Source organism: Hippoglossus stenolepis, chromosome 18, assembly GCF_022539355.2.
Source record: "Hippoglossus stenolepis isolate QCI-W04-F060 chromosome 18, HSTE1.2, whole genome shotgun sequence".
NCBI classification, from domain to species: Eukaryota; Metazoa; Chordata; class Actinopteri; order Pleuronectiformes; family Pleuronectidae; genus Hippoglossus; species Hippoglossus stenolepis.
In genome coordinates this window covers 4,334,062-4,359,411 of record NC_061500.1, presented here as the reverse complement: position 1 = coordinate 4,359,411, position 25,350 = coordinate 4,334,062, and the positions used below count along the sequence as shown (strand labels likewise).

At 44.3% G+C, this 25,350-nt stretch overlaps 1 protein-coding gene across 2 annotated transcripts; it reads left to right on the top strand.

Moving 5' to 3' along the window:
• On the top strand, positions 1–22,489 carry dpysl2b (dihydropyrimidinase like 2b). Of its 2 annotated transcripts, none has more exons than XM_035184875.2 (14): positions 1–791; positions 11,155–11,243; positions 11,663–11,847; positions 13,646–13,810; positions 14,229–14,290; positions 15,600–15,680; positions 16,029–16,097; positions 17,050–17,170; positions 17,360–17,516; positions 17,611–17,752; positions 18,040–18,210; positions 20,032–20,211; positions 20,524–20,689; positions 20,943–22,489. In XM_035184875.2, the coding sequence occupies exons 1-14, from the start codon at positions 525–527 to the stop codon at positions 21,032–21,034; spliced, it is 1,947 nt and encodes a 648-aa protein (XP_035040766.1). In that variant the 5' UTR covers positions 1–524; the 3' UTR covers positions 21,035–22,489. The 2 variants fall into 2 exon arrangements, with proteins under 2 accessions (XP_035040766.1, XP_035040767.1); XM_035184876.2 differs by lacking the exon at positions 1–791 and adding an exon at positions 3,052–3,351.
• Positions 22,490–25,350: the final 2,861 nt, after the last annotated feature.

Sequence of the window (25,350 nt, the reverse complement as noted above, 5' to 3'; positions counted from 1 at the left end):
TCACTGTGAACCGATGCAGCCACCGAACAAGTCACTTTGGACAAAAAAGGAGCGATCGTTTCCGGACCGTCAGATGTGATGCGCTCCTGGCACCGCCACCATCTCTGACCGGGTTCATACAGACTCCAGGTACTAATCCTCCAGCCTGAGCCCAGTGGATCTTTATTCTGGCGACGCGTCAAGCTGCTGGTCGCCTCCTCATACGCTGACTTCTAACTCTGCAGCCTGGAGGCTAATTTGGACTCATGAGTAAGCAATTCAAAACTGTCTGCTGCTCATAGAGGGAACAGAGGATCTCCTCGCATCATTTATCCTCGCTCTCCACAGTGGGAGTGTTTTCATGCAGCATTAGCCTCACAGATTTTGCTGCGCTCTTTGTCACAGTGCGACCACCTGCACTTGGAACCCGGCAAAAGGCGGTGGCTGTCCACAAGAACACAAGCAGCTGAGACCGGAGCATCTGTGCAGCTACACTCCCCCCTCCGAGAAAAGCTCCCAGCTGCCCCCCCGCCTGCTCCAGAGGCATGTCGACCACCGGGGATGTACCAGACTTCTTCAAGAGCATGGGCTCCGACAGCCCGGCCAGGCCGAGGCAGCAGTTCTGTGGCATGTTCTGCCCGGTGGAGGGCTCCTCCGACAGCAAGACGCTGGACTTTGACGCGCTCTCGATGTGCAGGGGCCGGAGCGACAGAAGCGTCATTGACCGGCAGACCGACATCTCCCAGCCGAGGAAGGTGGAGATCAGGTTGAGCACCGGGAAAGAAGCTCTGCAGAACCTGGACGATAAAAGGGTGATTTTGGTTTTCTTGTCTTTCTATTTTCTACCTCTTCTGTCTCTTCTCTTCTTTCAATCTCTTTCTCTCCATCTTTCATTTCTTCCATCAGTTCTGTGCGTAATTTTCATCCAATAATCTTCCAATTAAAGCCCCTGCCACCTATTTGAGTTTGTTTAAGCTTGCAGCCTGTTCACGCCAGACAACTTGCTCTGACTACATTTCCCAGAAAGCACTGTGATGTAATAGAGTCGGTGGAGGGCCCCGCATGCAGGGCTGTCAGAGGGAGTGGCTCCTGTTGGCTCCAGCTGATACAGTTGCATTTTTTTTGTACTTGCATACGTGTGCATGGATTTCTGAAGTGCCCTTGAGCTATATCACTATCTAAACAAGTAAATCTGCAAGGAGCTGTGTCTTCCCCACATGCCTGAGACTCATGTAAACACAGAAGGTTGAGTGCTTATGACATAATGCACGACTGCAGGGTTTCATTTATCTGAGGGTGTGGAGCAGACGGACTTGCGATGCAGCTCTGACTTGCAAGAAAATCAACTCTTCCCCTGCTGGCTCGACAAATTATTCAGGTTTTGCAGTTGGGTTGTGAATCACGGCGCTGACATCACTTCCTTTACTTAATATTCAAGCACTCAGGATACTATTAGAAGCTTTGGCTGTTGAGTCCTGGTTTCATGTTACGTATTGATTGGAAGCATCAGCAACACAATCCACTCCTGATACTCCCGTAACTCCTTTGTCTACTTTAATCGTACATGTGTAGTTTGCCCTTCTCTCGTATAAGCCTATATATAATTGGAATTAACTTATTTGTTCTTGCGTATGAATAATAAAAGAGATATAATGAAATGATTGGATGATTAAATGATATCTGACTTGTTAGGTCTATGCTTGATTTAAAAACCAATGACCTTTTGCAGACTGCAGTGGTGGAAAGTAACATTCCTGATGTATTTGGGTACTTATTGAGGTATTGTTCAAGTACTTCTATTATCTGCAACTTTACCTACTGCCCTACAATAAATAAGTAAATATCATATCTGCTTATTACTCCTCTGTATGTATTTAACAATCTTAATTTATTTGCAGATTCACATGATTAAATCGATGCTAGCCATGCTAACTAGCGGCTAGTACGTGCAGGCCTGCTAAGTTTGTTGCACCTGGGGCAGGAAAATTGAGCCCTGCAAGGAAATAAGTTTTAAAAACACAAATTTACCATCTCACATGCCGACACTGACAGGAGCACCAACCCAAGGCTGACTCATGACGGCAGCTAGCAGCTCAGTCTAAGTCTGAATGTAGAGGCAAACACAATCAAACTCAGGGGTCGGTCACCCTCTTTAGCAAGTTCACCAAAAACCTGCTTAAACGTGCTTCCTTTGGTGTAAACAAATTTATGTTTTTAGCAAGATACAGATTGTTATTCAGTGATTTTTTTTGTCATTGGTTCATTAGATTTTTAATAATCTTGCTGACAGATAAACAAATACATGGATGAAGCCATAACCTCCTTGTTAGTGGCAACAATCTGCTATTGAAGTTAAGATGGAGTCCATGACAGCATCAGGTCACTGAGTTTGAATCACTCTGAAGTTAAATCTTCTCAGTCTGATTTAATTCCATCTCTCGTATGAGGAGAACCAGTCAGGTGTCTTATATCTGACCTCTGCAGCTTAAGGAAAACAACTTCCACCAGTTTTATAAGATATTCCTTTAAATCTAATTTGACTAAATCCTGTCGTATTGTCTCCCCTGATCCCAACAAGTGTCACTTACTCTCTCTATTCACATCTGGAAACTACTTTGAGTCGCTTTGAATTGGTAGCACCAAGGCTGCTGTGGCTCAGGAGGCAGAGCGGGTTGTCCACTGACCAGACGGTGGTTCGAGGCTTCCTTGGGCATGACACTGAACCCCAAATTACCCGTGATGGCAGGAAGTGCTTCACTGTATGTTCACTGTACTGAGTGTTCTATGGACACAGACCATTACCAGCAGTGGTTGATGACTCGGGTGGAAACTAGTCGTGAAATCGCTGTTTCTTTATTTCCTCTGGTTTATTTGGTGCTTTGCAGATAAAGTGATCAGAGGTAAAATGGCTGCTGGATGTTTCTTCATTTGTTCCGTCTTGTGCACTCTGCCTTCACTAATCCAAAGAGAGCCATTGATGGCATTAGTGGCCCTCTCTCCGTCAATGGAGCAGGGCGAGGCTCTGCGCATGCTCCGTGGGGTTCTTTTATGGGGAAGGGGACGGTCCCTCCCTCCTCCCTCCCTCCTCCCCTCTCGTCTGACTCCGTCTGGGTGGGAGAAGGTTTGGTGCATCGGTGGAGACCGGGAGGCTGCCATCAGGAGTCCACAGATACTTTCTTCACATTTGTGGCCTCCCTAAGGATCAACTGCGACCACACTTCCTGCTCCTTGCTCTTCATCACCCTCATCTTCCTCGTCGCGAGCAGCAGTAATCCGCGGTGCAATTCGTAGCGGTCCAAGGCGCAGCGCTCGACGGAACAAGCGGCGAAGATGTCTGGCTACCAGGGCAAGAAGAACATCCCCCGCATCACAGTGAGTGTTGTGGGTGTTTTTACATGTTACAGAGGAACGCGGATCCAGCCTGGTGTCCTGGCTCGGGTGGTGCGGGCCTGCATGCGGGTGTGGGTGCAGGATGGGACCGGCATGGCGCGGCACGGTCCCTGCGCCTCTGCTGCGCGGCGCTCCTCCTCAAATCTGATCTTGTAGCACAGGCTGACCTCATGCGTTTCTTCCCTCTTAATGCATCTTGCACATGCATGTCGGGTTTTTATTGTGAGAGCCGCGTCGTGGAGGATGAACGCGAGTTAGGATCGATAAACCACCGAGGCCCTCGAAGCTAAAATAAAATGTGGGGTTTTGCAGCATCTTTGCGACAAGTGCCAAAAAAAAAAAACCGTTAGAATAATCCCGTTCATTGTTGGTGCAGATTCCCACTCGGTCCTCCTTTATGCGTGTCGTGCAGGAGAGAAGAGATTTCACGCCGGTGGTCTTTGTGTGTCTGGGAGCCGGGTATCAATGCACACCAGCTGGTGGAGCAAATGCTTCCCCTCATCCCCCTCAACACCTCCTGCATTTTTCCTTTTTTTATTCCCTCAAGCTCCATTTTCACTTTGATAACAAAAAAAAAAACACATCTCATTTTAATTTGTAGGACACTTTAACTGTGTCACGGTGGGGGACACAGAGTGTTCCCCTGGATGATGGAGGTGGTGCTGGTTCAATGGAAAGTGGAGAATAGGGAGGGGAAGGGAGGGGAGCCATGGGGAAGGGAGGGGACAGAGGTTCCCATCTCCTTCCATGTTTCTCTCGCTCAGCTGTGTAACGAAGGGAAGATGCTGCTGCACACAGGCAGAGCTGGAGGAAGGAGGGAGGTCGCCGGGCGGAAACAAGGTGGAATAATTGAGTTAGAAATGTCCGGACTCACTCGGAACACGGACGGAGCTGAAATTGTCTTTTACGAGGCAGATCTCCGATGTGTGTTGCATATTTTATTTCATGGCTTCATCCTGAAATGCAGCAGATGAAAAGATGCACGGCTGAATTATTGATTGGATTATATTTATTGCACAGTGGGTCTTCTGGGCCTGAGGGGTCAACAAGAGCCTCATGTGTACCCAGTAAAAGTTACTACCAGGAAACATCTTCACTTTGAGGTCATGGTGAAGAAGCTGTCACCAGGACTCTGGTGTGATGATGGTGGGCAGGAGGAGGATGAGGGGCCCTTCAGGCATCTTGGCCCAGGGGCCCAACCTTACACTCTTACACTCCATTAGCTGAGGCCTAAACCTCCTGCCATCCTCATGTAGACAGCGTGTGGTCAAAGTAAACCATGAAAGAACGCACAGAGCGATCTATAACCTCTCCCATCCCATATCAGCCTGGACTCAGGTCGTCCCTGAACCCTCTTTATATATTAATTATCTTTTGGGTTGCAGCTGTTGGTTGGACACATGATTTGTCGTTGCTGCATTGGGCTCTGGCAGCGTCTAGTAAGTGATTTTCGCCCCTTTTGACGCTTTCAAGACCAAACAACTCATCAATTAGTCAAAAAATAAATCAATAACTTGATCGTTAATGAAAATCAGTCAATAGTTGCTGCTCTATTAGGCAAAAAGTGATGTTGACACAAACTGAGATTTATCCGAGCGATGATCCAAATGGAAAAATACTATAAAGTGGCCTGTTTCAGACATAGATTATATAAAGAGAGCAAACCATTCTGAAACAATTTCATATTTCAGTTGTTTATAAAGAGGCAATATGCAAAGAAAAAATTCCAATGATAATAACATAATAATTGAAAACATATTTTGGGCTTTGGCAACGTGGTGTCGCTGGTGAAAAGAGGCATATTCCTCCCCCTGACTCTCTCTGTGCTGGAGATGCTGGTTCCAGTTGGTGGAGAGCTGAGAGGATTAGTCGGAGGTGTGGTCCCAACAGTGATTAAGTAAGAACTAAATGGATAGACTGACTATTCTTGAACCGTGCATGGGAGAGAAAGCAGGTCAGAGACGAGCGACTTGTCTCTGAGACAGTTTTCTTAAGATTCGAGGATCTACCTGCCGTACGTTCTCAGTCGTGTCGTGAGTTGTACACGTCACATCAGGGAGGAGCAGTGAAGCTTTGTCTTTTAAAACCCGACAGCTTCCGGGTCTCGACCGTGTGACAGAGTCAGTGATGAGTTTACTAACGCAAACACAAGCCGGAGAGGAAATGAATGGGCTTAAATCGAATAAATATAATACAGGAGAAGCACTGACCAAGAAATTATGTCTGTCCCTCAACCAAATTGCCAGTTTAATGAGTTTAAGTAGATTTAACACAAAGGGGAATGAATCACCCTGCACTCAGGACGGTGATGGGCCGACTGGTTGGTCTTGGCCACATGGAGGCGGGTCAGCTGCACAGGCCGGGAGGTACTGAAAGCACTGCTCATCAAATATGAATGAAACTCTTCAAGTCCACCACCTGGCATCAGAGCGTCGCTGTGACTCATAAAATCTCTGATTCATACGATGCAACCCGAGCAGAGTTCAAAGAGGTGAGCGAGCAGCGCCTGCAACCAATTAAACTTTTATTATGATTCGATTAAAATGTTAATAAAAAGGAGCAAAACATTAAATGCTTAACTCAGTGTTGATCCCTCAGCAATGGTCGAAAACCCCCAAATATTCAGTTTCCAATATTAGTGCTGAGACAATTACTGAATTATTTATTTAGTCTATCGATGTTTGTGATCACTGATGAGTCATTTAACCCATTTATCAAGAGAAAAGTCAAACATCCTCTTGTTCTCCCTTTTCAAATGTGCAAATTTGCTATTTTTACTTGTTTTCTTTCATTGGAAATTTAATGCAAAAGGTAAATTATTAATTAAACATACTTTTTTTTGGCCTGATGGTTTGACTCTGAAAACAAGATGAGCATTTTTCACTTGTTATTAAAAGTTTAAATACTAAATAGTAAGAAATGAACTGCAGCGGTGAATGATGTAAAATAGTGAAAAGCTAAATGAAATCCTCACGTGTGAGAAGCTGGAACCTGATGAATGGATTATGATCAATTTTGTTGTAAAGTAAGTTTGTCAGTGAAACGGTGAGTCAAGTAATTTTGTCTTCACTCGTAAAATAAAGCTCAATGTACAAAGATAGTGGAGAGTTATAAATAGACTGAGTCTATAATAAGACAGGATTAAAGTCTCAGTGACTCCGTGTCCTCAGAGGATGAGAGATCATCAGAGTGTGTTAGTAAACCTTGAGCGCAGTGTGTATGTGTGTGTGTGTGTGTTTGTGTGTGTTTGTGTTGTTACAGTTAAGGTCACTGCAGTGTGTTCATGCTGTTATCAGTGCACATCAGCCCGGGGCCATGTCTGTTCTCACGTCGTACACAGTGAGCTGGTGTCCAAATCACCCGCCCACCGCTTCAGCCTCGTTCACCCACAGTTCATTTACCCCAGAAACACATGCTGTGTGTGTGTGTGTGTGTGTGTGTGTGTGTGTGTGTGTGTGTGTGTGTGTGTGTGTGTGTGTGTGTGTGTGTGTGTGTGTCGGTATGTGTGTGTCGGTATGTGTGTATGGAAAGTTTTTATTTAATAACAAATATTACATTCATGTTTATATAAATACAGATCATGCAGGTGGTGCCTCAATCTTCACTGTGTCCTCAAGGTCAGAGTGTCAGACAGAATTTAAATTAGTATTCAAAAGTACCAGAGAGAATACAAGGGATATATTTTCATAGTAAAAGTCAGACTTTTTTCTTCATAGTCAGAGTTTAAGTTAAAATATACAAATATATGTAGAATGTAAGTGGATTTTCAAAGTAAGAAAGAATTTAAAGACAGACTTCCAGTAAGAATAGTGAAATATACAAAGTATTGCTTTGAATTTCAGAAGTCAAGTTAAGTATTTAAAGGGATTTTTCAGTTGTAGCAAACAGCCAGTGACACAATTTACATTGATGTAGTCAATGAGAGAATGTAAGTGAAAGTTTTATTGTTTAAAAAGAAAAATTAAGACGACATTTCAGTGAAAAAGACAGAAAATACGAGGAGATTTTTCATTGTATCAAAAATTGAAGGGACTTAAGTGTAAAACCCAGAATTAAAGAGGATTTTTTCAATGATAAAGAGTAAACTTACATCAAAATGATTATTAAAGTCAATAACACAGATTTAAGGTAAATTTTTCCATTGCTGAATAGTTGATTTTTGAATTTCTCTGATAATTTGAACCTAGGTTGTATTGTTCTGTATTTTTCCAGCCAACTTGTAAAGCTCGACATCTTCTCTTTGGGAACCTGTTTAATCCCTGTTGTTGTCTGTTATTTGAAAGTGAGCATGTGTCTGAACGTGTGTAAGCTCTTTATTTTAATAAGCAGGAGGGATTTTGAATAATCCAGAACTCCTATAAATCACAGTGCCGCGGGTCGGACCTGGCACCGTTCTCCACCTGACTTCACAGATGTTGCCAGGATACTTTCCATTTGGACAACAACACGCTACGTTGCTGGGATACGTCTAACACTTGCAGATGTTTTCATTGCGACTGAGCAGATTTTTTTCTAATTTCACAAAACTTCCCCGTCAGCAGGCGACTTCTTTTCTTTTGTGCGCCGATTTATTTTCCACTCGCTGGTCTGTGGCTTTGTTTGTATGTGCTTTTAATAACGATATCTTACAAGAGTCACGTGATACAACAGATTGATCCGATTGGCTGTACGTATTTAAAGATGGACGACGTATCTTGTGCAGAAATGAAGCCAAAATATCTTTAATACAGGTGCCGCCATTTTGCGCTGTTGGAGAGGACGTTGGTTTCTTCGCATGGGCTCGATTTGCAAATTGGTGTTTGCTTGCTAGCACGCTAACCATATACACGTTAAACAGGGAAATGTTTGTGTTATGCTTTTTCTTTCTTTTTTAGAAAACCCCCTTTTAATATCACATGAATGTAACCAACAATTATTCTCACAACAGTCTGACTTCAGTCTCGTAAAATTAGGACTTTATTGTTTATAACTTTTTTCTCGTTATGTCACAGCTTTGTTCTCGAAATCGTAGAATCTTTTTTATCTTTAACTTGTTCCTCATTCTCTGTCGTAATTCAGCCTCTTTTCCACTCAGTCAAGAAGCCCCCCTTCCTCCCAATTCTTCTACATCCGTCGATGTCGGGCTTCCCCCCCGGACCAGGATGTTTTCTTTAAGAAGACGTAGATAATGTAGGTCGATGATTAGGGTTAAGGAAAGTTGTTTTTCTCTCCGTACAATAATCGGTGAGGGATCCAAGGATCCACTAATTGTTTGAAAACAGTGGCGTCTTACTCTCTGCTCACCACACTGCATTCTGCTGCACATACATTAGCACGCTCATGCTTTGTGCTGTGGAATGAAAACACAGCTCTGTAGTAACAGTGAGCCCATTGAGCTTCGTCCACATCCTGTTTGTGAGGCCGTGAGAGGCTCCATGATGAAAAAGGTCACCGTCATGTTTGGCCGTGATCCAGGACAATCAGATACACTTTCCAACTCCTGTGAGCTCCACAACAATTAGATGATTAGTCTGGATTCAAGGCAAGTGGGTGTTTTTTAAAGTGTTTTGCAGATTAAACGGAGAAAATTAAACTTTTTTGTGATCCACCTCTTTTTAGGGATAAAACCCAAAGTCTTGGCTCGTACGACTTTGAGTTTATGAGACTGTTGACTCGAGAACTGCTGGCGAACTCGGACGGTATAATGTGATACTGACGGTCCTGATGATGTAACGGCATCGTTTCAGAGCAGTCGCTGGGATGAACACGGGCCAACAGCGGCCTGGAGCGCAGCACATCGCTCTACCAGACCCGTCTGCACCACATAGATCGAAGATTACCACACAATCTATTTGCTCGAGTTCCATGAGCGCTGACAGAGCATCGCCACACCTTTCAAATGACAGCTGCACGACATTTTCCAGAGCGGCTGCCGTCAGCTGAGGTCCTCAAGTATGTGTAGGAATGTCTACGGCATGAAAACAAAAGACGTTAGAGAGGAGATAAGATTGAAATGCAATAAACGGGTTTTTAAAATAGAGCTAGAAGACGTTTTTCTGATTTAAACCATGGATTTGACCATATTTCTTCTCACCACCTGACAAATCCTGAGTTTGTGGCTTCAAACTATGATTCTTTTATTCGCACATCCCTGAAAAGGTTCAAAGAAGTTTGCGGCTTCACAGGCAGCGTGAAGCCAATCATGTGATGTCACTCGAGTTTCTGTCAGTCGGGTCTGAAGACGGATTTTAATAAAACTTAATAGGGGGATGTGTTATGGATCAGGGAGGAACTCATTTTGGTGCAAATCCAGGATTTTAGTTTTTCACCATTTTCCCAGGATATAATTCATGGATCTTGATGAAAAGAAAGTAGGCACAGTGAGAGGCCTGATATTTATGAGTGTGTGTGATTTATTTCAAATTGATTGACTTTAAGGGGCCTGTTGGGCAATGATACTCTAATTTGACATGTCAAAGTATAATGAAATGTTAAATTTATGATGTTATAAGAAACAGTGAAGCAGTAAATGCTTCCATGTGAGATGCTGGAAGCGGCAAAACACAAAATGCATGTGAAAGAAACAATAAAAACACCTGTAGGGATCAACAGAGACTGAAAATGACATCATATGTTTCCCTACATGCTGAATATGAACTGCCCTCATGTACCAAACAAATTCCACCTGCTCCTCATTGTGCTGCAGTAAAAAAATTCAGCCCCCAGGTTATTGAAACAAGGGGCCGGTTGTAAATGAGATTTCACGGCGCTGCGTCCTGCAGCTCAGAGTTCTGTGCATGGTGCAGGGCGGGGCCGTGACCGACTGGCTGGGGCTTTGAAGAGCGGCAGCAGTGCTCAGGGGCCCCGAGCTGCTGGCCGGGCGGCCGGGCGGCAGCAGCTACATCCACACAGCCTCAAACAGAGCAGCCTTTGTTAGCCGGGGATGCTGGAGTCCCTGTGACCAGGGCTGCCACTCCCTTTTTGGAAAGAGGACCCGAGCTGCGGGGGTGACACGAGGGAGGGACGGGGGTTGAGGGGCTCGGTGGGAGTGGGTGACATCGATGATTGATTACACAGTCTGTGCCCTGATTGGTCCAACCTTGTGTCTGTTACTACAACAGCTCACACACATGTAGACAACGGGGGGGGGGGGCTTCTTTATTGTGCTAAATTCTTCCCATTATGTCACAGGTCACGGTTATTTACATTCTAATAGCTGCTGAAGAATTTCACTACTGAACTGCAGCTACTGTTTCCAACCAGAGAACACTGGAGTGACTCGAGGAGTGTTTCCTTACGAATACCTTTAAAAACCCTCTCCTCCTCCATTTCCCTCCTGACATTAAAAACAGTCTTAGTGCATCACATCCACACACTGATCCAAACATCAAACAGTGTGCTTGAAGTGTGTGTGTTTGCAGTGTATTTATCTGTGTGTGTGTGTGTGTGTGTGCGTAGGAAGAAATCTATTATCTGTTGAAAGCCGCGTGTTTCTTATCTGAGTGCATCCTAAAAAGGCCCGACTGCGACGGCTCAGTAGATTAAACCGGTTTGGATTTTTTTGCATTTTGTTGGGTCTACTCCTTCACGTGACATTTCCCCAAAAATGTCTTTCATCAAACGCACTTAATCCCACATCCAGTCGAGCCAAATCGGATATTCGCCCTGATGGTCATATTTTTACAGGCATCTATAAAAAACCCCAGAGGGTTCAGACCTCGAGCGTCTGGTTCAGGCATCTTCTCTTCTCACGACGACGTGTTATTATATGTGCAGCGACTAATCATCTTTATTGTTTTTTTCCAGAGTGACCGTCTCCTCATTAAAGGGGCGAAGATCGTGAACGATGACCAGTCGTTCTGTGCTGACATCTACATCGAGGATGGAGTCATCAAGTGAGTTCAGTTCAAGCAGCTGACAACATGTTTACAAAGTTAGAATCTGTCCTTGCATCTCTTGGTACAAATATAAACTGGTATGTTACTCAGTGGAACGCGTCCCTCTGCCAACAATCCCACTGAATCCAAACAAGCTGCACAAAATTAGACACACTCATAAATATTGGTCCTCTGAATATGTCTGATTTATTTTACTGAGATCCATGAATTATTCCTGGAAAATTCCAGGATCTGCCCTTTGATCTGGATCCAAACAAAAATGTATATTCTCTTCTTCCCTGAACCTTACATACAGTTGGAAATAGTTCTTCTACACTGGCATTTAACAAGCTAAAAATTCCCTTTTAAAACTTTTTAAAACTTAATATATGTGTTTTTATTCCCTCTTTTTATAATGAATTACTTCTTTTTCTCAGACAAATTGGGGAAAACCTCATCGTGCCCGGCGGCGTCAAAACCATCGACGCCCACAGCCGCATGCTGATGCCGGGCGGCCTCGACGTGCACACACGTTTCCAGATGCCGGATCGAGGCATGACGTCCGCAGACGACTTCTACCAGGGGACCAAGGCCGCGCTCGCCGGAGGCACCACCATGATCAGTAAGTCCCCGACCGTGAGGGTCCTACTGGCGGTGATTCATATCTGAGTCTGAGTCCTTCCTGACCCTGTCGTCCGTGGAGCGTCTTCCTTCCACAGTGACCGCCCCCATTCAATGATTGGCCTCAATTGAACATATCTTAATGAGAACAGGAAAAGTGCCAGGTCTGGTCCCGTCGGAGCCAAAATATTAAATCTCCCATCTGCTCTGAGGAGTTCACACTGAGCCAGGAAGTGAATTTCTTTCACTTCAGACACACACAAAAATGTCTGTTATTCACAAACAGGGGATTCTGTTACTCAGATATTTTAACATTCATGATTTTAGTGTTAATTTGAATCTCCAACAACATTTTACACAACAGCAGACACCAGTTTACTGTAAGTCAAAGCCGCATATTCTTAAATCGAATCAAATATTATAAGTAGTGCTACTGTGCTTCTCTCAGAAATTAAATGAAATGAGTTTCTTTGAATCGATTTAGTTTGCTTCTTTTTCATCTTGAAGTTACACTCCTCGCCACTAGGAGGTGCTGCAGCCCCCTACATCTAGCATCATTGCTAATTCTTATAGTTCTATTTACATAATCTTTCATTCAAATCTCAACTCGTCCATCAACACTGCTTATCTTTGAAGGGTCATGTTTCTAATTCTTTTCCGTCTTTTCTAGCTTGAGTCCCTTAAAAGCAACACACAGACACAGGGGAACATGCACTCTCCACACAGAAAGACCCTGATTGGCCGACCCACCTAGAAACCTGGCACTCTGACATCCTAGTGATGACAGAGGTGGGGCAGTTTGAGGACTAAGCTAAATGAAAAATCTCCCCCTGTAATTGTCACACTGGTTCCTCCCTCTGACTCAGCCGCTCCACCCTCCTCTGCCTCGGTCACAGCAGAACAAACACTCTCGGACTGCAGCGTCCGCCTCGTGGCCTCAGGCTGTCGCACACAGGCTGTCGCACACAGGTCGACACCAAACCGGGGGAAAGTGACAGTTTGTAAAGAGGCCGGAGCTTCGACTTGAATCAGATTTCAAACCACAGCTGAAGAAACAAACGATTAAACCTCATGATCTCAGACTGATTAAGATCTGATGAGACACTTGTGACCACATGTGAAGGAGGATGACACGAATTAGCACTGAAGCGACGAGCAGTAAATAACAAAGTAGACAATAATAGAAACTGTGACAGTGTGTCAATGTTTTTAAAATGACGGTTTATGCATTGATTTAATGCAAATGTTTGTATATGACTACTTACTTTTCACATGTTATTGTACAGTATACAACCATCCAACACTATAATTGACGTATGTTTGCACCATTCTTTAACGTATTATTATTTTTCTTTTACCTAAAACATAAAACCGGAGTTAAATTCCTTATATTTCAACACATACATAGTCAACTTGGCTGATTCAGTTTCTGTTATCGCCCTGAAGGATCATTTAATCAACTGGATCCTTCGCTTCAGCAGATACGAGACAGTCGCAGTGTCTGAAAAAGTCTGCAGACAGAGTGACGTCTGCAGATGTAACATCTTGAGCTGATATACGTGAGCGTTGGCTGGTGGAAACCGCGAACAGATGATGTTTGTGCTGCGAGCGCAGGCTGCGGTTTGAACGTGGACCAGGAGACGTGTATCTGGTTATTTTCAAAGATCAATACGCTTCACTCCGGACAAACTGGGCTTCGGATCCAAACTGAATCATTTGGTCTGTGGACTCAGTGGATTCAGATAACACGTGATGTCAACCAGGCCTGACTCTGAGCTTGTGTTTTTGTTTTTTTCCAGTTGACCACGTCGTACCTGAGCCCGGCGTCAGCCTCATCTCCGCCTTCGAGCAGTGGCGCGAATGGGCCGACAGCAAGTCCTGCTGCGACTACTCGCTGCACGTGGACATCACAGAGTGGCACCGGGGCATCCAGGAGGAGATGGAGGCGCTGGTGAAGGATCACGGTGCGGCCACACCCAACGCACAGCCGCGCAGTTTAACAGCCTGATGCTTTGAATATGATTAACTTGACAGAAAACATCTCACGTCACACTTAATGTTTTAATATGAAAGAATTGATCAATAGAAAAAACCCTCTAGTGACCTCTTGAGGCTGCAATGTTCACCACACCCACAACACAAAGACAACAGCAAGTAGCAACGTTTTCAATTATTCTGTGGGTAAAAAAATTGGGTCAAATTTACAGTGTTTCACTTCAGGGAACATGAAAGTTTCTGTTTTGCATCCTCAGTCTGAGATGTTGTGCATCAAGTGGTTTACAGCTTTTAAAACAGCACAAAATTGCAAAAAATGACTCTTCACTTTCTGCTTTAAACCGTTTCCTTGTAGCTTTAACATTTTTCGTCTTTTTTATTTTGTAGGTGTCAACTCTTTCCTGGTCTACCTGGCTTATAAAGACGTTTTCCAGCTCACTGACGCTCAGGTGAAGCCTCTCGTCATTTCACTGTCATTTCGTTCTGTGGTGCAATTTGTTATTGAAAAACCAGAGGAAACATCAAATCCATAAAAGCTTGTTTTAAAACCATTAATTCCATCGTGAGGTTAACAGCAAAATCAAATATAATATGATAGATCCCATGAAATAATGATGAAGATGACACAATATTAGATAATAATGGAGCAGAACTAGAAGAGTAAATATGTTACAGATGACAAAAGAGTAAAATACAATAAAATAAAATAAATGAAACATCCTATAAGGATTTAAATCATAAGTCTTTGTACAATAAAACGATAAAAGGCGTCCCGGTCTTGTCGAGATTCAGCTTCTCCTCCACTGAATCTAATTAAATTGTTAAATTCTAAGTAAACATGAAACTTGCAGCAACATATAAATCTAACAACTTTCCACATGATCAATCAGTGTCTAATTATGAGAGTGTTGCATTCACATCTGAGTCATAACTTGTTCATTGGTCCAGACTCTGAGCTCAGTACCAGTGTGAAAACAAAAGAAAAACGTGTAAAATTCCTCCACATCTGTGTTTGTATCTGTTTAATCCAGAAACAGAGACTTGGAGCCGACAATAAATGTGACACGCTGTGTTTCTCCCTCTGAACGTCTCTTTCCTCTGACTCACGGTTGAGAGAATGAATTAATCCCACTTGAAAGCTGTTTCCAAACAGATCCGTGTTGGTCTCTCGCACCTGTGTGAGGAATTCTCTCCGGCCGCCGCAGCCACAGTTTATCATTTTCTCTCCCGTGTCAAACGTCGATGGCTCTTTATTGCTGCGTGTTTGGCAGCGGGCAGATGATGAGTCACCTCCATGTCGGTGAAGTCATCACCATGAGTGTGGGAGATTCACTCGCTGTTTGAAAATGTGGATGTTTCATTTCACCACAAAGTTTTGAATCATTCAGGTTTTTATTGTCGTCTGTCTGATCATTTTCTGGGATTAAAGGACACATTTTTCTTTCCTCCAGTGTGTTTTACAGGTTTGTTTTTGTGAATAAAAAGTTCTGCAAAGTTGGAAAGTCCTCCTCAGAAGTCCAATCAATACTTCCGGATTTCCCTACATTTAAATAATGCACAAATAGCGTCTAGTCCAATCAGAGCAGACTGGGCTTTATCAGGAGGGCGGGCCTTAAAGAGACAGGATATTCTAATACTCCAATAAACCAGTATTTATTCAGATAATCAATAACGACTAAAATCACTCAAACAAAGAGATCATTCATGCAGTGACGAGGTGTCTGATGACGGCTGATTTACTCTGTGTCTTCTCCGCAGGTGTACGAGGTGTTCAGTGTGATCCGCGACCTGGGGGCCATCGCTCAGGTGCACGCTGAGAACGGAGACATCGTCGCTGAGGTACGACACTTTAATCCCAAAACGACTTGGAGGGATTCTCTGCTCCTTGTCGGGATATAAAACCCTAAACCCCACTCAGCACAAGGGCCCACAGCGTCTCTGTGGTTTATTAAACCGGAGTCAAAGCTGCGACACATCGTTTTTCTCCCCAGTCGCGATGACATGTTCAATGCTGAGCTCTTAATAACCCACAGATGAGGAGGATGGAGTCGATGGCCATGCTTGGTTTTTCACTGCCAAGGCTGGTCATGAAGAACATGTGTGTACCTGCACACGACTCAGCAACCTTCCACAGCGGTTTGTGTGTTCATTTGTGTGTGCGTGTCTGTGTGTGTGTGTGTGTTTTAGGAGCAGTGCAAGATCCTGGAGCAGGGGATCACTGGGCCTGAAGGACACGTGCTGAGTCATCCTGAGGAGGTGAGTGTCAGGACTGTGAAATTGACCTGTGTGGATTTTATTATAGGTGTTTTAAAAGTTTCCTTTAACTTTTTACTGACATAACATAAGGAATAGTGACTGACTGACTTGTCACCATGAAGGAATTGTATAATATAATTGATCTTGATTAAGACCCTCTGGCAGAAGTCGGAGAAAACGGACGCCCTGAACTAATCGAAAACAGACGACGTGAGGAATCCACAGTTTTGTCTGTGTTTGGAACACGTCGGTGTCGTTCACTGACAAATCACTATCCTGCTGCTACATTTGTCAAAATAAGTTTGCCAAGTTTCTCTTAAGTGATTTACCTTATTTTTGTTGCTGCGGATGGAAAGAACATTGTCTTTGCTTTATTCCAGAGAGTCGGATGGAAACACAGACAATAGGGTTAAACAGGCCAGAACAGCAAAACTGTACAGTGTACAGACTTGCTGTATTGTGTTTGTCACAAACAAACAATTTCTTTTAGCCTTGTGTGTTTTTCTTGGCATAAAAAGGGAAATGTAAAGCCTGTAGCTTTACCTGAAGGAGCAGAAAACATCTGAAACAATTCTTTTGGTTGTTGCAGTGACTTGAGGATCCTAAAATGCTTTGCACAGACAGAATCAGGAGACGTAAAGCTCTCAAATGATGCATAAATTGTCAATGTTGTGTAAGGACAGACCATAACACACGATGAGTAGCACTGCCAAGGTCAAAGCGTCCCCTGGGTGAGACAGTCATTTTAAAGGGTTAATTTATTTTAAGTATTCAATAATTTCTGAGGGACTGTCAGCTGTTGTTTCATCAAATAAAAGTTTTATAACTCTGCATGATCCTATAAAAGTTGGAGTGAATTATGTTTGACAAAGGCCTGTGAGACACGTGACGGTCATGAGTGAGAAGAGCTCGACTCCAGCTGCTGTTTTAACGCCACTTTTCTCTCCTTCAGGTGGAGGCGGAGGCCGTGAACCGCTCGGTGACTGTGGCCAATCAGACCAACTGTCCCCTGTACGTCACCAAGGTGATGAGCAAAAGCGCAGCTGATGTCATCGCTCAGGCGAGGAAGAAGGGTGAGACACAAACAAAAGTTTAAAACTGGAAACCGTAGAGATGAGACTTGAAATGACACTGACAAATTCTCAATTAAGTTTGTGTCCGAAGCAGTTTTGAAAGAAAACATGTGTCCGGAAACATTCCACATGAAATGCGTGTAAACAGATTGAGTAGCGTCTTGTTTTAAAATGGGACTGAACTTTCAGGCACCGTGGTCTACGGCGAGCCGATCACTGCGAGCCTGGGAACGGACGGTTCACACTACTGGAGCAAGAACTGGGCCAAAGCGGCCGCCTTCGTCACCTCCCCTCCCCTGAGCCCCGACCCGACCACACCAGACTATCTCAACTCCCTGCTCTCCTGGTAAGACCACGATCCAAACTTTGAAACTGGAGGTACGTTGCAAAACGTCTTGATGTGAACACCGTGTCATCCCTGTTCTCCTTCTCCTGTGCAGTGGCGACCTGCAGGTGACAGGAAGTGCGCACTGTCCCTTCAACACCGCCCAGCGTGCCGTGGGCAAAGACGACTTCAGCTTGATCCCTGAGGGCGTCAACGGCACCGAGGAGAGGATGTCCATCATCTGGGACAAGTGTGTGGTGCGTACAGTTAAATCAGATTCTGGATATGGTGGTGTTTGGTTTATCCAGTGAACTAACAACCTCACAAACAGGCGGCTGCGGCTCAGGAGGTAGCGTGGGTCGGCCACTAACCAGAGGGTCGGTGATTCAATCCCCAGCTCCTCCAGTCCAAAGCTAAATATTGTACATTCAACACTAGAGCTGTGTACCGGTGAAACACTTCAGTCCAGGCTGTGCCGGGAGGATTGAGAAACACTGACCGTGACTCCTGTACTCCTCTCACCCTCAGCTCTGATTCCTTTCAGGTGACAGGTAAGATGGACGAGAACCAGTTCGTGGCGGTGACCAGCACCAACGCCGCCAAGATCTTCAACCTGTACCCCCGCAAGGGACGCATCGCCGTGGGCTCCGACGCCGATCTGGTGCTGTGGGACCCAGACGTCATGAAGATCATCTCGGCCAAGACCCACAACTCGGTACGACCGTGGCTCGTAAACACGTCACCGACAACATTCACACCTCAACGCAAAACTATTATTTTTTATGTCCACTACAGTGATTTTACTGAAAACACATCCTAAAATTTTAAACACACAATATTCTATGATGTGATAAAGATGAATCATTACAGTTTAGTTCATGTAATCGAGCAACAGGTTTATTATTCCACTATATTCTCGACTCTGGCTTTACGGCCGAACAGGGCGTGGGCCTCACACAGCGTCAAGGGAGTGAGGTCATCCCTAAAATTTGCCAGAGAACTGGAAGACATCATTTCTGATTGTTAGCAGGCCGATCAGTGTGTGTGTGTGTGTGTGTGTGTGTGTGTGTGTGTGTGTGTGTGTGTGTGTGTGTGTGTGAGTGACAGAGAGACGGAGCAACTGTGCTGTGTATGCTCTTATCCCGACATGTTCTTTGGTTTCGTTTTATTCCACTTGGGAAGAAAATGACGGACTAATGTTCATGGGAGAAAGTGCTCATTTGGAGTGTGTGTGTGTGTGTGTGTGTGTGTGTGTCTCCTACTGGTGATCTAATTTCAGAGTCCACCAGACAGATTGCCATGACCTCAGCTTTAGCTCCAGTAGCTTTTAGGAGAGAGCAGTCAAACAGTTCCAGCTTCCAAATTGGTCACGAAGCAACCTCCCCACCGACACACACACACACACACACACACACACACACACACACACACACACACACACACTTCTGAAACGACCCCACTTCTTCCTCTGCGTTTCCCTGAGAACTGAAGCCTCTGTCTCTCTCCGTGCGAGTTAAATCAGTTAAGCTCCTTTTCACAAGTGCATTTTAATCCATAAATATTTCTGGGCGATTTTACACGCTGGCATCATGTGTGAACACAGAACGTCCAGTCCGTCAATGCCGCTCTGGCAAATTCTTCAGATAACGACTGAGCGAGATGCTCGTAAATCTTTGACCTGAAGCGGCAGCGGTTTGCAACATGTGCTACGGGGGGGGGGTTACGTCATCCTCCAGGTCGGTGAGATCAGCTGCAGACGATGAATCATTGACTGTTGTGAAGTTGTGTCTGTGAGGTTTAATGTATTGATTAATGAATTCGGCTGAAAGCATCGAAGGAACAGAGCTGTCGGCCGTCGGACGAGAACTTTAACCTGTTTGAAATCTAAATAATAAACTAAAATATCTTTACAACATGTGTTCGAATATAGAGATTGTGGATTTTGCCGATTGCAGACTCTTAGAATCTGATATTGATATTCTTCTACTTTATTATAAATAACTTTAATACCAAATACAATCAAATATATAGAACTTGAATTCAGAAAAGAAACATTGTGAGGGATTCTCTTTTTTGAATTTCTATCGATAAATCGTCTGAGCTTTAATTTAAATCTGCAGTTAATAAAAGCCAGAAGACTGAAATATGTCTCCATGATAAACAGAAATATTTCAGAATAAGATTCCAACTCACGGCTGTTCTCCAGCTCCGCGGTGACTAGAGCACATCTATCATACGAGAACTGTCCTTTGTGAACAGACATGACTTTTTGAACTCAACTCTATGACTGTACACAGATAATTTATCTTTCCAATGATGATGATGATGCATGAGAAAGGGACTTGAGTCAGTTTCCATATCACATGTCTCACATATCATGTGACCTGAGCATGTGTGACCTCAGATGGTGAAGAATGTTTTTGAGGTTGGTTTCTACTGGAAAGAATCATCCTGAAAAAGAGATGAGAGCGGAGAATGTGTAGACTCGTGTTTTTTTTAACATGTATTCGTGGATATCGTCTGTTCTCGTCCACAGACTGTGGAGTACAACATCTTTGAAGGCACAGAGGTGCGCGGCGGGCCTCTGGTGGTGATCAGCCAGGGCAAGATCGTCTTGGAGGAGGGGAACCTCCACACCACCGAGGGCTCGGGACGCTTCGTGGCCCGCAAACCTTTCCCTGACTTTGTCTACAAGAGGATAAAGGCTCGCAGCAGGGTACAGTGCTGTTTTCTTCCTGCTAGCGGCCTACATGTGTTTTTTTGCAGTTGTCTGAGGAAGGGACATTTTTTATCTTTATTTATTTGCTGTTAAAAAGTCAGATTTTCCGTTGTTGAAAGGTCATTTTGACATAAATGTTGTTCTGCAAACCCAGAAAATGTTTATAGCTCCTTTGTGGCGAGCTGATGGGATGATGATGCTTGTTAGCGATTGGCCGTAAATGTGCTTGTATCCGTCCTGGAATGAACGATGGAAAATTTAGTTAGTTTTCACTGCTATGACCGCTGTGTCTCGTTTCCCATCATGCAGCTGGCAGAGCTGAGGGGCGTACCCAGAGGACTGTATGACGGTCCGGTCTGCGAGGTGTCGGTCACGCCTAAAACCATGACTCCCGCCTCCTCCGCCAAGACCTCACCTGCCAAGCAGCCCAACCAGCCCGTCCGCAACCTGCACCAGTCCGGATTCAGTCTATCTGGTCAGTGACGCAAACCCACTGAGGCCTTTTAACCTCTCACACTCTGTATTTTATGAATTTGTAAAGTTGAATAAAAAGGATTTAAGTTTCAGAATCTTACACAAACAAGCTAACTAGCTTATCGCACTTAAATAATGTTTCTCTGCCACATTTCTGGTACGACGAGTCCCAATCTATCATTTGTGAAGTAGTAATAATACCTCCAGAAAGATGAAATGTCATTGGCTGGCTAATTTTCAATTTGATCTCACAGGTGCTCAAACCGACGACAACATTCCCCGCCGCAGCACCCAGCGCATCGTGGCGCCCCCAGGTGGCAAGTCCAACATCGCCAGCCTGGGTTAAAAGCTCCAACCTCAGGCCGCTGAGGAGGGAACGGAGATCTGAGGGGGAAATGGCCGACGGGAGCAAAAGGGTCGAGAAAACCACATCACGTTAACCGGGAGAGCCCCGCCCCTTTCACGATAACCGGGAGAGCCCCGCCCCTTGCACCGGGCCGTCCGTTAACCTCGATCTTCGACTTCCTCCTCTGCTGCTTGTTCATGCACCCACTCCTCTTCCTCTTCCCCGATACCCGACCCTAGAGGACACTGCTAGAAACAAAACGACAAATAATGAAAAAAGAGAAAAAAAATGAAAACACTCCTTATTTGAGCACTTTTTAAAAGCATTATTTCGTCTTTTTTTAAATAATGTACTTTCTCCCTGCCGTGTGTCCTTTGGATGTTTGTTATACTGTTGTTTTAATAGAGGGGTCAAGACTAAACTGAATTAACACAGTTCAGAAAAGAGGATACATTTCATGCAAGATGTCCATTATATTTCCATTTTCTCTTTTCCGTGTGGGAGTAATTGTCGGAGCATGGGTCCAAAACCAGTTTTGTTATTTCCTCATTCTGGTTTTCGAAATAGGCCAAACGGTAGGTTGCTTGAAATTGAATAGTCTTGCGGTTTATTCAGCTGACAAGAATCTAATACTTCCATCGAGCCCGTGACTACCAGTGATTCGTCTTGTGTTGCATTTCAATCGCTTCGCTTTCCAGGGCCTCGCCATCCGTCAACGCACCCGCTTGCGATCAATATGGAATTGATTATTTGCCAGGAGGGGCGGCCCCGGGATTTGAAAAATGTAGCAACACAGGAATCTTTTACGAGAGATTTAGACTCTTTGAGTTCGCCCATCTGTGGCCGAGCTGAGGTACATGAGTAAAAAGAGCATATTTGCGAATTTGGCAGCTGCGATTAGAGCCTGTGAGTTGGCGGGGAGGGGGAACCGTGTTGTGCAGCAGAAGGAGCGTTGGCAGGTAGTAAATAGAGCGTTAAGCCTCGTCTCTGAGCGCTAGGGCCCATCGTCAAGTGAGAGGATTGAAGGAAAGATTTAGGAAAGAGAGTCAGCTCATGGCCTTATTCCTTCTTAGCGGCGTCCTCGTAGAAAAACTTTCAAGAAGTGCGCGGAAGGTGCCGTTCACTACGCAGCTACTTGTTTTCCAGTTTGTGAATCGCAACGGTACAAATTTTCTATTCGACAGCTATTGAAGCGGCCGATAACCGTCCATCACCAACCAGTGCATTTACACACAGAATGTTTCTCCGCCTCCAAACGTGACTCTCTTTTGTACTCATCGAGATCCCCTCTTTCCTTTCCACTCTTTATGTGCCTGAACCCACAGAAGTTGTACCGATAGTTTGATCTTATTTTGTTTAGTTTTTTTCTTGTGTTGGTGTTCTTATTGAGGTAAGTGAAGGATGTAAGATAAATTAAAGATGTAAAATAGCCAGGATTAAACCGATTCAAAGGTGCCAGATTTTGCGCTTTCATAGGGGCCTCCTCTGCCGGAGGAGGTCCTGTAAAGATGAAAACCGCTCGATATCTTGAAATGTTCGAATGTTTTAGAGTTTTTAACTTGTCGTCAAACTGCTTTTTTTTTAGCGTCACCCTGTATTTAGTTGCCTTAGGGCTGAGCACTATTGATTTTACGCTTGAAAGTAGACATGAGCTAATGTACTTCTGACTAGTGTGCAGTGTTGATGTGCGAGGGATGGGACACACCACAGGCTACGGTTCTCTCTACTGTCGTGGACTATACGAGCTGTGCTGAGCGCTCATATGTTCATGTTTTTTTTTGTGCCCGATCTGGTTTTCATTAAGCCAAGCGACTGATTTCCTGTGTTACCTCTTATGTCAACAAGGTCTTGGCCACCATCGTCCTGCAGCTTCTTTTCTTTTTTTTACGAGTCAACACGGAGCAACAAGCTCAGCCCGACACAGACACAACCAGGGGCCAGTTACGGAAACGTAGGTTATGACTCAGACGATTCTACCGACTCATTTTGAACCAGGATGTCACTCAGGAGAGCGCGTACGTTCGCCAAAGGCCCAACAGCTCCCTTGTTTGTTACCATTCAGAATACCACACTCTTCTAAATTGTGTCTGGTATTCTGTATGTTTGAAATCAAGCCCCCTAACCCAAAGTTAGTTAGCTGCTTAAAAGTCTGCAGTTAATAAGAGTTAGCTTCAGTTGGACATATCAAACAAGTCTTTGTGTTGTTGTGGCTGTTTGAAATTCCAAAACAAAACGTCCTTTAGAAATCTGATCTGCATCTAAGTGGAAATAATTTGTTTTGTATTCTTCTCTTCTCTATCTTGCTGATCTAAAACCACAGTTTGTAATATTATCAGCAGCGTCCAATTACCCACAATGATGATATCTGAACAACAAACCGAAAAGTTTATAGACTTAAACTAATAGCTTTCGTAAACACGTCTGTGTTGATTATAAGTTTGGTCTTTAACTTTAACTTTAACATTAACTTTAAATCATAGAAATCTCTGAGTGTATCCGTCAAATGTCCAAACTTTGACGAGCTCCAACACTCACGGCTGTTAGCAAGTCTGACTTAAAGTAAGATTCAAGTCTGTCTTTATGCAACTGGCCCCTGATTCACACTCACACACTCACACATTTACACACACTTACACCACCTCTGTGTTTGTGCTTTCAACCCCATCTAAACGGACGCCTATAGAAGGGAAAGTCCTTCAGCATTACAAATGGTGGAGGCATGTGAAGAATCTAAAGCAGGCGGGAGTTTAGCAAATGCACGTCTCTGAAGAATTCAAAGATGAGACCAGATAGGAAATGGAAACTCCATCTCCACGGCAACTTAAACATCACACAACATGGGTCAGGATGGAGGGATTTTTGTCCCACTTCCTTCCACTGTGGTTTACAGTTTCCTCTTTGAAGAGGTTGTAGTACTACTACTACTCTGGTACTGCAGACGGGAGCGTGGACGACCTCAAACACTGATTTGTCTGCAAACATTGCTCAGCTGAGACTAAATGCACCCTTCTTGTATTTATAAATTTTCCACGTCCCTCCTTTCACTTTGTCTTTATCCGTCTTTCTCTTCTATTCATTCTCCCTGTTCTCTCTCTCTCTCTCTCTCTCTATCGCTCCCTTCCTTTCCTCCCCTGGCTCTGTCGTTGTTTCTGGCTGTTGCCGTGGTGACAGACCCCTCCACACTCTCGGGGATCTGCTTTTTGTTTGTCATGGCAACCCCTCGTCGGATCGGAGGTTGCCATGAGCAACCCCGCTCTGACCTGGTGCCAGTAGTACAAGCTTGGAGCACACACACACACACACACACACACACACTTTTATAATAAGTCTTTGACAGTGCTGCACCGTTTCTACATAATCCTGTGCTGAGTTGAGGAATCTGCTTGAAAAGAATCTATTAGAGTTGAAAGCACACACAGACACACACAGACACACACAGACACACACACCCTGAATGCTGTGCACCCATGTCTGAAGAATCGACCTGGATGTTAGAAACCCGCTGTCACTTCATCCTCCTCACCGTGTCCCATGCCTCCTCAGTTTGCACACATCCAACACTAAACCACACACTTATATTCCTATAACGCTCTGTCGGCTTGGATGCATTTTCTACGCCATATTATGCTAATGATATATGACTGATATGTATGTACACTACGTGACTGAGAGGAGCGTCCGTCCCGTTCCGAGGTCGTCTCTTGATTCCCCTTCTTGCCCCCCACCCTCTGTAAGAAGCCTGTGCCCCCTTTGTGAAAGTGAAACTGTGTGATGGTATTTCGTCTTGGTGGCTGTGGGATTTCCTGGGATGCTTGCTCGATGTGGAAAAAGTGTCAAATCCCATGGATGGTGATGTAAAAAAAAAAAAAACAAACAAAAAAAAGAAACAAAAGAACAAAACAAGGATTTCAAAGAATTAAAAGCGAGAACAAAAAAAATAATCAAATCTCTGTTTCGTTTGTTTCTGACTTCAGTGTTTTAACGTGAGCGTTAGAGACAAGATGTTTGAAAAAGACGGCACTGCATCGGTTCCAGGTTTGTCCACCTACTTTCTGGATGTGATGCAGTGTAGTTTAGAGGTGTTGAAGGACAAATACCACACAAAAGAGTCTTTTTCACTACACTGTCCTTGTTAGTGTTGTGTATTGAATTTCTATTAACACGTAACTGAAAAGGCTTTTATCTGCTCACTTGTGTTGGTGAATGTTCTGTGAAGGCCACAGAAACAATCACGATGTGATACCTCTGAAGCAGATAGCCGGTTTATAGACTCTCAAACAGTGTTCACATTTGCCTTACGGGCTTAATAAGCTTGT